At 48.5% G+C, this 13,737-nt stretch overlaps 1 protein-coding gene across 8 annotated transcripts in view; it reads left to right on the top strand.

Moving 5' to 3' along the window:
* The first annotated feature begins 4,067 nt into the window (after positions 1 to 4,067).
* The window catches only part of FMNL3 (formin like 3), a 103,714-nt gene continuing 94,044 nt past the window's right edge, over positions 4,068 to 13,737 (top strand). For all 8 annotated transcript variants that reach the window (XR_009557228.1, XR_009557226.1, XR_009557227.1 and 5 more), the window contains exon 1: positions 4,068 to 4,301. Coding sequence is in view for 3 of the 8 variants with exons in the window: in XM_035102436.2 (XP_034958327.1) it covers positions 4,185 to 4,301 (117 nt within the window). In the remaining 5 variants the exon portion in view is untranslated. The remainder of the gene's footprint in view (positions 4,302 to 13,737) is intronic.

Genomic DNA, 13,737 nt, shown 5'->3' with positions numbered 1-13,737 from the left:
CTGCTCTAAGATACTCAGGGACAGGGGCGTAGCCAGGATCAAAACTAGGGGGGGGGGCAAGCCATGGTCGTTCAGGGGCGGGGCCAAGGCACGGAAGGGGAGGGGCCATAAAGTGGGTGGGGCTAAAGGGCCAGCGGGCCTGATGACATCGTGGCGGTGGCAGCAGCGGCCACCTTGTGCTTCTGGGGCTGGTAGCGTTGGCGGCTACCCTGCTTGGCTGGAGAGGACGGGAGGGTCGGGCAGGCGAGAGGGGGTGGCAGGGCGGGCGAGGGCGAGGCAAGACACGGCCGCAGCCACGACGGCTCCGAGGCGTTGCTGCATATCAGCATAATATTTCAACCATGGTTCAAGCCCCACCTTAGGAAAAAATTCCTGCATTGCAGGGGTTTGGACTAGATGACCCTTGTGGTCCCTTCCAACTACAATTCTATGATTCTATTGATATATTACCATAGCACATGCATCATTCTGCTTTCTTGAATTGTCCTACTCCTAGGCATAGCATCCAACTCCTAGAGGCCTAGGTGCCCCCCCCCAATTACTGGTAAATACCGTATTTGAAAGAGTCATCCCCCCATGTTGATGGGCTTTCTATGTGGGGCTTATCTGCCCCCCCCCCCCGTATTTTATTAAGGATGGAAGAGGGAGGGAAGGAAGGAAGGAATAGAGAGAGAGATAACTCATATTTGTGGGTGTCTCTGGATGACGCTGTGATGCTGGAACTCTGCAGCAAGAGGACAGGAGGGTCGGGCAGGCGAGAGGGGGTGGAAGGGCGGGCGAGAGCAGGGCAAGGCATGGCTGCAGCCACGACGGCTCCGAGGCGTTGCTGCATATCAGCATAATATTTCAACCATGGTTCAAGCCCCACCTTAGGAAAAAATTCCTGCATTGCAGCGGGTTGGACTAGATGACCCTTGTGGTCCCTTCCGACTACAATTCTACGATTCTATTGATATATTACCATACCATATGCATCGTTCTGCTTTCTTGAATTGTCCTACTCCTAGGCATAGCAGCCAACTCCCAGAGGCCTAGGTGCCTCTCCCCCCCCCCAATTACTGGTAAATACCGTATTTGAAAGAGTCATCCCCCCATGTTGATGGGCTTTCTATGTGGAGCTTATCTGCCCCCCCCCCCGTATTTTATTAAGGATGGAAGAGGGAGGGAGGGAAGGAAGGAAGAAATAGAGAGAGGGATAACTCATATTTGTGGGTGACGCTGTGATGCTGGAACTCTGCATGTACAGGAGCCTTGTAAGCAGCTTTCTCTCTGCTTGATTTACAGCAGGCACGTCCAACAGGTAGATTGTGATCTACCAGTAGATCACTGGATGTCTGTGGTAGATCACTGGTAGGTCACTGGCACCCCTAAAAAAAGCTCACCCAAAATTTTCCTCCTCCCTCAAAAAAGTTGAACTATGACCTGAAGCCCTAAACAAAAATGGGCCTCCCTCCCTCCTAAAAGAAGCTCAACAAGTTTGACCTAAACCCCAAAAAACAAGGCTTCCCTTCCTTTAAAAAAAACTCAACAGCTTTGACCTGAACCCCCCAAAAGGGGGTAGATCACCCCCAGTTTTAAACTCTGAGTAGATCAGAGTCTCTTGGGAGGTGGCCACCCCTGATTTACAGTATACAGATGCAGGAGGAGGGGCAGACTGGAACACCAATGCTTTTTATAAACATCACTGTGTCTGTCAAAGCTACAGCCCCCCCTTTCTTATTCACTTCCTTTTAGCCTTGCAGAGCCACCTTAGTCAAATTGAATCCTCTGAGTCTGCACCCTCATTAAATCGCCAATAGAACTCTTAATGCTCCTGAATGCTCATTAACAACTCCCACTTAAGAACAATAGGGTGAAATGGTCAGCTATCGAATCTTGCCTGGGGATATATGCTCCATTGTCTTAACTGCTTAACTACTGGTAGCCACTTTGCTTTATTTATTTGATGTGTTTTTGTTACTGCTGTGTCCCCCCCCCCCCAGCAAGCGGAGACTTAGCTGCTCTTGCTAAAGCAAAGCCCTTTCCACTTCAGTTTTTGGAGGGGAAAAGTGCTGGTTATGGTCTGTAAAATACATTAATTTTTTTGCTTCTAGGGGGGGCAGCTGCCCCCTCCTGCCCCCCTGCCTACGTCCATGCTCAGGGAAAGCCTGGTTCGAGGAGGAGGAGGAGGTTCTACCAGGCTTTCAAGTGACATCATGTCCCCTGCCTGCTGTGCTGTTTCTCCCACTTCAGACTCCTGTCTCTGTTTAGGACTGGAGCATCTGCTAGCTTGCTCCTGTTCCTCCATTCTTTCCCAGCGTGCCACCACCACCACGCATCTGGGTCCATGCTATCTATCTGCACCTGCCTCCTGCCCAGAAGCCTCCTAAGGTGGTGGTTGGTCTCCACCCCTCCTCCTCATCTGACCAGTCACTGACCATATAAGCTGTATTCGCCAGAACTCAGGCTCTGCACACGTTCTGACAAACACAGGACACGTGTGGGCCACGGGCGGAGCCTGCCATCGCAGCATGGCTCTCATCCTGTGCATGATTAGAACGGGAAGGGGCCGGGGCTGCTGCTGCTCAGGGCACGGGCATCTTTGTCCACACGTGTGCATCTCTAAACACTTCTCCGTCACGGTTACAGGCACTCGAGACTGAGCGCCCTTTAAAACATGCCGGCAGGACAACTTTCAATGGCACCCCGTTAACTGGGTGATTTATTCCTTTTGGAGGGACCCGGGTTGTTTTACGCGCCAAGGAGCGCGCCTTCCAGGCTTGCACTCTCCGCTGCTTCTTCGAAGCGAACCTGGACAAAGTGATCACCAAAAAATGGCCGATCCGAGGTCTGCGACGATCCTGGGCTCCACCAGGAGGGGGCAGCCCCTGCAAGTAGCGCCGGATGTCTCGAAGTGGGATGGGCAGGGCTGAGTAATGGCTCCCTTTGTGTCTCCACGGCGTGCGCACGAACTTTAGGGGAGGCGGGTGGAGAGCGCGTAAAATGATCCCGGGTGATCGGGGAGGGGAAGAGAGAACTCACTTTTACCCCCATAGTGAGGGAGATGCGGGTTTCTTCTTTCTTCGCCCCAATCCCAGGGGCATTCACATGCACGGGTTTCACCGGGAATTACTTCCAACTAAGCGCGATTGCTCAGAAAGACCCTTGGCAGATCCCAATCCCGTTTTGCTCGATCTGAAGCCAGAGTTTATCGTTATTCCCCCGCGCGGTTTCATTCCTTTACACACTCGTGGGGGGGCGCCACGAAGTAAACGCGCGTTGCATTGCAGATGGCTTCTGCTCCTTGGTCAGTAATCCAGTTTCTCCCGAACATCGCCAGGCTAAGCGAAAGATCCGTTTCTAGTGTGTCATCTGCGCTCACAACATGCACGCACATACAACACATTGCTGCAAAAAAATGCTGCAATTTTACGTGCGCACTTACTTGGGCGTAAGAAAAGCCCCGATGAATTCAAAGTCTTCCTCCCGAGAAAACATGGCTAAAGGATGGACTTGGTGTGATCTTTATGCTCTTAAGCAAAAAAAGTGTGTTCTCATATGCATTGACTGAGATTCTCAAGGAGGCACACTTTCCTTTCTGAATTTAAAACACAGCAGCGGACTCTTTGGGCCAAGTTTAAAGCGCGCGCGCACGATCTTGCAACTTATTGTTCAGTGTTCGTTCTGTGTTTTGCCCAATGCTTGGACTTTCCAGAGCGAGCATTTCTTAGCCCCGCGGAGAAAATTGGCGCTTGAGACAAGTGGGGCTTCTTCCCAAGCGCGCGTGCACAGGGCTGGGCCTTAAGAACAAGGGGTGGGGTGGGGGCACATAATTAGGGTAGGTGTTTATTCGGATGCTCCGTCCCCACGAGCGGGCTTGTGCGTGTCGCGGCTAACTACCGTTTCGGGCAGCCCTGGCCCTCACCCGGGAGCCCCGCACGCAGGAGTCCCGGCGCGGCAGCAAGCGGGAGGAGCAGGCGGGGAGGAAGGCAGGCGCCGTCGTTGCTCGCCGTCCGCTGGGCGGGCGATGTCTGCAGGCGGGCGGTGCCGGGGGCGGCGCCGACGGCCGCGTCCCGTCCCCGGCCGGGCAGCGAGGGAGGGACTGGTGGGAGGCAGCCGCCGCCGCCTGGCCACGGCGGCTCCGTACTCTCGACGGGCACCCAAGGAGGGCTCTGCCGTCCCCGCCTCCCCGGGAGCCGCCGGGGATGGGGAACGCCGAGAGCGGGGAGCCCGGCGGGGGCTCCGGGCTCCTGCCGCCCCCGCCGGGGAAAGTGCCCATGCCGGACCAGGGGGAGCTGGAGGAGAGATTCGCGATGGTGCTGGTGAGAGATCCCTCTTCCTTACCTCCCCTCTCCCGCTCCGATCCCCTCGTAGATCCCTCTCAACACCCCACATCCCCTTCTCGACGCTGCTGCTGCGGGTAGATTCCGTTGCAAGGCTCTCATCAGGATTGAAAAATCCCCCTAGTCCATCCTCGCTGCGGGAGGGATTCCTACCCGCCCTCTCGATAGGAACAGTTTCTCCTCCCTCTCCAACTTTTCCAGACACTTTTCCTGGCCCCCTCAGATATGGGACACCATTCTCTCGATCTCTCCCCCCCCCCGCCCTTCCGCGGGGTTTGTAGCCCTGGTGGTTGCATCCAGAATCTCCCCTTGCTGGGGTCTGCAGATCTCCCACCCTGGGCTCTTGCCTGACCGGGGCTCTCTGGTCGATTCCTCCGCAGGACAGATTCCTCGCGGTTGCTGAGATGTTCCGGTAGATCCCCTCTTGCCCATCTGCCTTGACCTCTTCCACACTTTGCTCACTCCACCCCACAATCTGAGTCCCTCTTTTTTGTTGTTGTTCCAGTGGGTTAGCTCTTCCCACTTCCTTTTCAGCTGCATTTCAAGCATCTATATCCCCCAATTCCTCCTAAATTTTCAAACTCCCACCAAGACTGGATTCCTGCTCCCATGCATTAGGATCCTTCTGCAGAAGAACCGTAGCATCACCTTGCTACCCTCAGCTACCCTAATGGATCTGCATGACCCCCCCATCCCCCTGCGCTTGCCATCCTTTTCCTTGGAACCATTTATCTTTCCTTGGTTACCCTCTTATATCCAGTCCCCCTCAATCCAGTTTCTCCTTGCAGGACCCTGTGGATTATTCCTTTATCAACCGAGAGGCCTTGTTTGCTTGTGTTGTGAACCAGTTTTGTGAGGAGGGGTACTGGCAGAAATGTGGAATACCCCAAGTGCCCCTCAGCATCACCGTACGCTGTTGGGATGCATCCTGCAGAGGGCATTCAGATGGTGGGTTTGGTGGGGATTAAAATTCTTGTCCTTGGAAGAAGGAAGGAAGCGGACGTGGTCTGGAAAGTTATGAGGAAGACTACCTTCTTGCATTTCCACTGTGTCCACAGAAAAAGCCACTCTTAACTTGTGGGTGAAAGGAATTAGTGTCTGATTGGATAGCTACTAGTGGCCGAAACTTTGCCCAGGAAGAAGTGGTCAGAGGGATCAGGAAAAGGGAAGCAGAGAACATGGTCCTCCTAAACAGGGTCTGGATTAGGCATCCCCAAACTTTGGCCCTCCAGATGTTTTGGACTACAATTCCCATCATCCCTGACCATTGATCTTGTTAGCTAGGGATCATGGGAGTTGTAGGCCAAAACATCTGGAGGGCCGCAGTTTGGGGGTGCCTGGCTCTGGATGGTGCTTCCTGTTGTGAGATCTGTAGATGAAGGGCGGTATACAATTTTTAATAATAATAATACTCCCTCGCCTTTGGAGTAGAGGTGGCTGACCTGTTCAGCCCTCCAAATGCTGTTGTACTCTTAACTCTCATCACCTCCAACCCTGCATGGCCTGTGGACAGTGATTATGTGAGTACAGTAGTAATCTAAGAAATCTGGCGGGCCATAAATTGTCCACACCTGCTGAAAAGGGCTTTGAGTGGGGAAATGTTCCATTTTATGCAGGAGGCCTAGGATAAGCTTAGTGTTCCAGGCCAAGCTTTGGGAATGGGTGAATTCGAGGGATGTATTCACCTGATCATTTCACCTCTTATCCCTCTTTAAGTATTCTTATTTGTGTCTTTGTATAAGTTTTGCCTTTTGGAAGAGTGCAAGGTGGTTGTTGTGATCTTCATGCATTAGAATTTGGAGTAGAGGCTTCTGGAGGTTGAAACCAAATCAACGCAGGATCGTGACAATGCTCCAATGCTCCTGTTTGTACATAGCATATGTTTGGGGAAGTTACCCCAAAGTGTGGTGTAATGATTGGGTAATGGGTTGATCTGTGTTAATTGCTGTGATAGCAGAACTGATAGGGAGGAATTCATTCCAAAAGAGTTAAAGCCAGAAGAGTAGAGAGTGGCTTTGTGATGGCTCCTTAAAGAAGTGGAAATTTGACCATTTTAGAATCAGAGTTTGTGCCACCCATTTACCGTACTCATATGGAACATCCCAGTGGACGGCCCCAAGGGTTTCTTGGGAACAAAGGGACATTTCTGTGGTCATCTTTCTCTTTGCAAAGTAAAGTTGCTTTTCCTTCCCTGGCTTTTCCAAGGAGATTCTCTCTCTGCTAAATGACTTTTCATGAACAGATTCTGACACATCTGATGTGACTGTTGAGATTCAGAGACAGTGGCTGAGCCATTAGAGATGCTTGTTGTAGTAGAGAATGCTTGGGGATTTCTGGGGGATTTCTTTCTTCTTGATTGTGGAAAGTATGTTTGTTTTTTCCCAAAATTCCACTCCAACGATGTCAGAGTGACAGGAAGCTGACAGCATGTGACACATACCGTAGTTCCCTCCTCTGTCCATTCTCCCTACAGTGGGCATGCAGCTGTTTGAATGGTTCCATTTTCACTCAGATTTGTAGGAAAAGGGGTTGTGTTTCAAAAACCACATGATACAGGGTTGTTGGTAATACACTGAACATAAGGAGCTTATACTGAGGCAGATCATTGATCCAGCCAGTCCAATATTGTATGCTTTGAATAGCAGTAGCTTTCTTCATTAAGATCTTTTTAAACCAGAGTTTTCTTTTCTTTCTTTAAAAGATAGCAAGTTTCTAGCTCTCATTGTTTTGAGTGTGTTCTTGAAAGCATGTGAGCTGTGCTTTCTGAAATTTCAAAAAACAGCATAATGTGCTAGTCATGGGACTGAGCTAAACAAGATTTCCAGTGGTTGTGGGGTTAGAATTCATGTCCTGTATAGTTCTTTCAATTCCCATGACTATCAAATCAGAATAAATTATATAAAACAGTAAACAATTGCAGTTATGCAGAATTGGTGAAAGTTATGCCCCTTTGTGTAAATTATATTGGTTGCATAATTTATTCATGCAGAATTTGAATTTAGTAGATGCAGAATTGTAGGGGTTGTTTTTTTTGTATTTTGAGGATGAATGTGCGGACTATTTGTAGCCCTGGGCAAAGGTGGAACAGTCTGCATTCATGAAAGTATCTCTTAATAGCCGAAGGCATGAAGAAGAAATCCATGTTATGTTCCTGTATATTCACAGCGGCATTCATCATTCTGATACTGGTGATTTATGATTTAAGCAGATGTATAGTACTTTTTTTTTGCCTTCCCTGGGGCAGGATTATGCATTATGCTATGTACGTTGTTGCAGAGGAGGGCACATATCAGAGCTCTATCTGTAGTGTAATTTGAGAGCCCACTCCCAACTGAGTCTGTATCGGCCAACAATAAAACGTTCCCATTGTGCTACAGCAGGCATGTCCAACAGGTAGATCGTGATCTACCGGTAGATCACTAGACATCTCTGGTAGATCACTGGTAGATCATTAGCTCCCCCCAAAGAAGCTGAACAACTGTGGCTCCCCTAAAAAAGCTCAACATTTTACCTCCTCCCTGAAAAAACTCAATAACTTTTACCTGAACCCCCCCCCCAAAATGGGCTTTCCTCCTTCCTAAAAAAAACTTTGACCTGAACCCCCCCAAAGGGGGTAGATCACTGCCAGTTTTTAACTCTGTGAGTAGATCGCAGTCTCTTAGGATTTGGCCACCCCTGCGCTACAGTGTGAAACAGCTAGTGATGAATCGGATGGATCCACTCTCCAATCTAGGTGCAATGTAGTTGGTCCACTGTCCATTCCAGGTTTGGCGCACCAGTCCTGGTATAGTCACTGCATCCAGTCCCCCAGTTCTTATTGCTGCTATCAACGGGTCAGAACTTTGGAGTTCTGGAAAAGCAGTGATCACATCTGCTCTCCTGTGCGCTTCCACAGAGGTTCTGTAATATTCCCTGCACCTCCATAACGTGGTGCCTCTTCTCTATAATGTAGGCAAATGGTTGTACGCTCCACTCTACTCAAGTGAAGTATATGGTGGTAGTAACCTGCCCTAGATGAGGGACAGAAGGACCATGGGGTAACTAAGTTTTACTCCTAGTAGACCCACTGGAATTAATGGACCTAACTTAGTCATGCTCATAATGTCATTTGGTTTGTTCTGAGTAAAAATGTGGTTGACTGCCATGCCATCCCAGATGTGCTACCTTGTCCCTGCAGTATAGGTGGAGATGGAAAACAGAAACAACCCCCCTCCCCCATGTGCACAATGCTGTGCTAGATCATGATACTGGGCCTCGGTCCAGTATACCTGAAGGAGCGTCTCCACCCCCATCATTCTGCCCGGACACTGAGATCCAGTGCCGAGGGTCTTCTGACGGTTCCCTCGCTACGAGAAGCCAAGTTACAGGGAACCAGGCAGAGGGCCTTCTCGGTAGTGGCACCCACCCTGTGGAACGCCCTCCCACCAGAGGTCAAAGAGAACAACAATTACCAGACCTTTAGAAGGCATCTCAAGGCAGCCCTGTTTAGGGAAGCTTTTAATGTTTGATTTCTGTATTTTAATGTTTTGTATTATTATTATTATTATGTAGCCCAGGGAGGGCTTCAGGACAGGAGGGGATATGGTACCTGGGGTTGCCAGACTCTATAGAGGACAGGACTTCTGTGCTTTTAATTGCCCTGCTCTCTTTTGAGTCTGGAACCCTTAAAGAGAAACTAGCAGGCCCTTTGTTTAATTCCCAAGCAAAGGGTCTGCTGGTTTCTCTTTAAGGTTTCCAGACTCAAAAGAGAGCAGGGCAATTAAAGGCACAGAAGTCCTGTCCTCTATTGAGTCTGGCAACCCTAATGGTAGCTCCAGACATGTCTACGTCCTTTGTTGCCCTCCTCCTTCCAAGCACTGAATATCAATTATATGTCTACCTGATTTCAGTGTTGACCGAAGAGGTGGGGGAGGAAACTGTGGTGAGAGAGGTAGGAAGATAATGCCCAACGTTACACACTTGACTTGACAGACTGTCAACAGCTATGTGTAAGTCAGGCCACACAGGGCAACCTGTGACATCATCTTGGGTAGACCGGCAGGTTGCACTAGCAGGTTGAGGTGCTGTAATGTTTGAGAGAAGCATAACTTGTGATTGGTGGTGATGCAAGTTAAAAGAATAGAACGGAAGATTCCCAAGGGATTGTTGAAAATGCTTGAAAATCTACGTGTGGCTTCCATGTGATTTCACCCATGCATTTAACCAACTGGGAAACATTCTGTTGAAAACAACCTGAGAATCACATCTTGAATGTTGAGGTCAAATTGCGAATTAAAAACCAGATTTTTAAATTGTATTTTGAATTATTCTGTGTTGAGAGACCTGGCCAATATTTGGATTGGATGGCTTTGGAGGTGGGAATAAGGACTGGGGAGTCAACCCGCTCTTTCAGTTCCTTAAAAAGGATGTGGAAGCTGTGGGCCCTCCAGTCATGGCTGCACTTCAGCTCCCATCAGCCCTAGCCAGCATAGCCAATGGTTGAGAATGATGGGAGAGGTAGTCCAACACCACCTGGAAGTCCAGCAACATCTCCCCAGCCATATTTTAAAGTGGATTGCCAGCTGGCTGCCTTGTACAACCACCACCAGTCTCCCCACCCATTTCGCCTGCCTCCCATGGGCAGCTGAAGGGTCCAGCTGGTACCCATTATGAAGCCTGAATTGGCCTTCCAGTTGCAGATTCCTTCATTATAAGCCAATTTAAAGCGCCACATCACTGGGAGGGTTATCAAAATATCGTTTGTGAATTGCATTGTCTGCCATTTAGTTTCTTGAGTACAGTTTTAAGATTCTGGAACTGACCTTTATAGAGTCGTGAAAGGCTTGGGCCCACCCTTCCTTTGGGAGAAAACCTTCCTCGCACAAGCTCTCCTGCCCTTTGAAATGGGCTGGGAAAGCCATCTTTTGAAATGTCAGTCAACAAGCTGTGACATTTGTGGGGGCCGGGAGTGTATTTTGCTGGACCGGTGAAATTTCTTTACCCAGTGTGGCCTGCAAACACTTTAAAACAGTTTTAGTTCACAAAGCTTTAAACACGCCTCTCAAAACTGAGTTATAGATATATAGATGTTCAATAGATAAGAGATTTTTAATACTTTAGTTGTGTGGAAAAGTACTTCCTTTCGTCTGTCCTAAATGTCCCACTATTCAGTTTCATTGGGTGCCAGGGAGAAATATTCCCTCTGTCCACTGTCCCCATAGCTCCAAACCTTTCCTCTCAGACTGTTGCTGTGGCCCCCTATGCAGCTCTACAATATTTCTCTCCCCCCCCCCAAAAAAGATGTGGCAATCAAAACTATACCTATTCCAACTGTGGTGAGACTGTAGATTCAAAGCATGGGATTTGCTCCCCACCCCCAAGCAGCTTTACATTGGGTTGACCTCCAATATACCTTTCAAAGTCATTCCGTCAGTTCAGGTCCTATGATTGTATCTGTGGGCATCACTTTATTTTATACATATATTGTACTCGCCTTAAGCCACATTTGGCATTTTATTACCGATTCATTCAGTTTAGTGTGAACCTTTTGGATCGCTTTGTCATCCCTTTTAATTTTCCCCACCATAAATGATTTGGTAATGTCAGCAAAGATGACCCTAACTCGGGGACATTTTGGAAGGAAACAAAAAAAGCAATAGTCCCAATACAGTGGAACCTCGGTTTATGAACACCTCGGTTTATGAATTTTCGGTTTACGAACGCCACAGACCCATCTGGAACGGATTAATTCACTTTCCATTACTTTCAATGGGAAAGTTCGCTTCAGTTTATGAATGCTTCAGTTTATGAACAGACTTCCGGAACCAATTACACCCATGCTTTGGGTTAAGTACGCTTCAGGTTGAGTACTCCGTGGACCCGTCTGGAACGGATTAATCCACTTTCCATTACTTTCAATGGGAAAGTTCGCTTCAGTTTATGAACGCTTCAGTTTATGAACAGACTTCCGGAACCAATTGTGTTCATAAACCGAGGTACCACTGTACAGAACTTTGAAGGGGGGGTCCTTGTCCTGGGGCAAGGTGAGATGGCTTGCTAAAAGACAGACAAATCTGACCCATGGGCTACAATCCTTTGGGAAGATCTTTACAGGCCCCTTTTAAAAGAACAGGTGCTGCATTTTAGCAAGGCTCATACAGAATTTCCCCAGGAATTGTATTCTCCGGAAGTCAGTGAAGGATGTGGAGTGCCATTTGGCTTTAACCCCTCAAGCACAAAAACCCCTTGGCTGACCCTGGGTGCAAGAACATTTTGTGTGTGTGTGTGTGTGTGTCTCCTTTGAAAGGGTGTGTGTGTGGAATTATGAGCAAATGCCAGATCACATTTATGCAGAGTTGAAATCTCCAAAGCCTCAAATTAAAATGGAATGAGGTGACTGATACTTCTCTACACATTAGATTCAGCCTTTGAGTAGCTATAGTTTGTAAAGTGCATTTTAGCAACTATAAAAGCTAAAACAGTGGCCTGTCTTTTCCACAGAGGAGCAAAAAGACCCATGCAAAATAGAGGCTGCAACCCACCATATACCTAGACCAGGGAAAAGCCATTATTACCGTACTCGTTTTGATCCATTGTTTTTTAAATGTTAACACTCAAAACTTACAGCACAGTATGCAAGATCAGTCTCTGTTCTCCTGCTTCCTCTCTCTCAGCTTTATTTTAAAAAATATAAAAAAATATTATTATTAAAGGAAAAGAACCCAAGGAGAAACCTTATTCAATGGAATCCAGCTGCCTGGCTGGGTTGTGTTTCAGAATTTGGACTTCCGGTTTGGGATTTCAAAGGGAGCTGTCTCTGGCAGGGGACTGAATTTCCCACACAGCCATAGACACAATTACTAACGGGATGGCGTAATAGAAGCATATGGCATCCCTCCCCATGCAGTTAATTCCGTACAACATTGGGTAGAAAAAAGGGTGGAAATAGCTATCGGTTTCCTCTCGGCATTCTTCCAGCAGGAGAGAGAAGCTCGTACATCTTCGCAGCGTCCCATCTGGAAGAAACACCCAAGGCTTTATTCTGGCAGGGGGACTTGAATTCCTTCCTATTCAGAGGGGGAACGGAAACTGACGTTGAGGGGGAATAGCAGACCGCAGCCTCCCAAGCAACCCAGATAGACTCCCCGCAAAGCAAGCGGAGTCGTCCAACGAGGGGACCGGTTTGGAAGAGCTGCCCAGTTGGAGGGGTTGCCAAGTCTCAATGGAGACCCAAAAGCTCAGGCCTCATTACAGATTGCAGTCACATTGCATCACTTCCCTGGAAACAGCATCTCATTGAGGGGGAGGGCTTAGTTTCGGAAACTTTATTCCACAAAAGATGGGAGCCTTTGCTAGGGTAAGGGGCTGGGGGACGAGCCAGGGAGCCCTGCCTCTTAGAGGTCAGCGCTGTGGGTTTTAGGCTGAAGTGGGAAGGTGGGTTTACTGGCACTCGGCTTTAGCCATGCAGATACCTTGCCTGGAGGATGCTGGGGAGACGGTACCTTGTGGTTGCTTAGCAACCACAGCCTATCCTGGAGCAGGCAAAATGGCTGCCTAGGCTTAGGATGAAGCTGGTCACGGGCAAGAAATGGGGTGCGAAGCAGGGCAAGAATCCCGTATCTAAATCAGGGGCTTGAGGGAGGGGATCCTGTGAGTTCCAGTGTGGGAGGATGGGAGCTAAGAAGCTTGGCTGCAGCTTTTACAAATGAAGGCCCCCTCGGGCGTCCCCGCCATTGAATGCTTCAATCTGCCACCAACATGTTGCGAGGGTGTAATTAAGGCTTGAAAAAATAGCAATTGAGGAATAATTAGAAAGCAGCTGCAACCAATTCCAGGCTTGCAATGCTTTGGCTCCTCTGTTTGGATCTTTGGCGAAAATGTTTCGAACAATGGGGGGGGGGAGAACCCTGATGTTTAAAAAGCAGTACAGCCTAATTGTTGCTTGTTCTTTTCTGAACACTATTTGAAAAGTACAACCGCTGTCATGTTTCTATTCTCTGTTAGTTGTTGGCCATGCTGGAAATACTTGCATTGGAGGATACAGTATGAGTTTGTGGAATTATATATATATACTTGCCCCATTTTGCCTTGTAATAAATTGTGAGTTTGCATTGCCTCCTCCCAGTGCTGGGTTTTAGGGCTTAGGGGAGTGTAGAGTAATATCCTGACTCCCATTCCCAGGTTGTCTTTTAGCATTGTCACTTGTTTCTGGCAAGGCTACTGTAGCTTCAGCAGACATACATCCAACAGGTATCCCTAGTGTTTGAAGGTGTGGTGATAAAAATCGGTAGATTTTTTATATCTTTCTGCAGCAGTTGATGGTACTTTTCCTGGGTGATTCTTTGGTGGTCAAGCACTTGTGGGGGGGCGGAAGGGGGATTTAAGAGTTTGTTCACCTTAGACTTTTATACTGGCTTTTAGAAATCTTTTTTGTATT

This window comes from Zootoca vivipara, chromosome 2 (assembly GCF_963506605.1).
Source record: "Zootoca vivipara chromosome 2, rZooViv1.1, whole genome shotgun sequence".
NCBI lineage: Eukaryota > Metazoa > Chordata > Lepidosauria > Squamata > Lacertidae > Zootoca > Zootoca vivipara.
The sequence above is the reverse complement of the archived record's forward strand: the minus strand, read 5'-3'. Positions and strand labels throughout refer to the sequence as shown.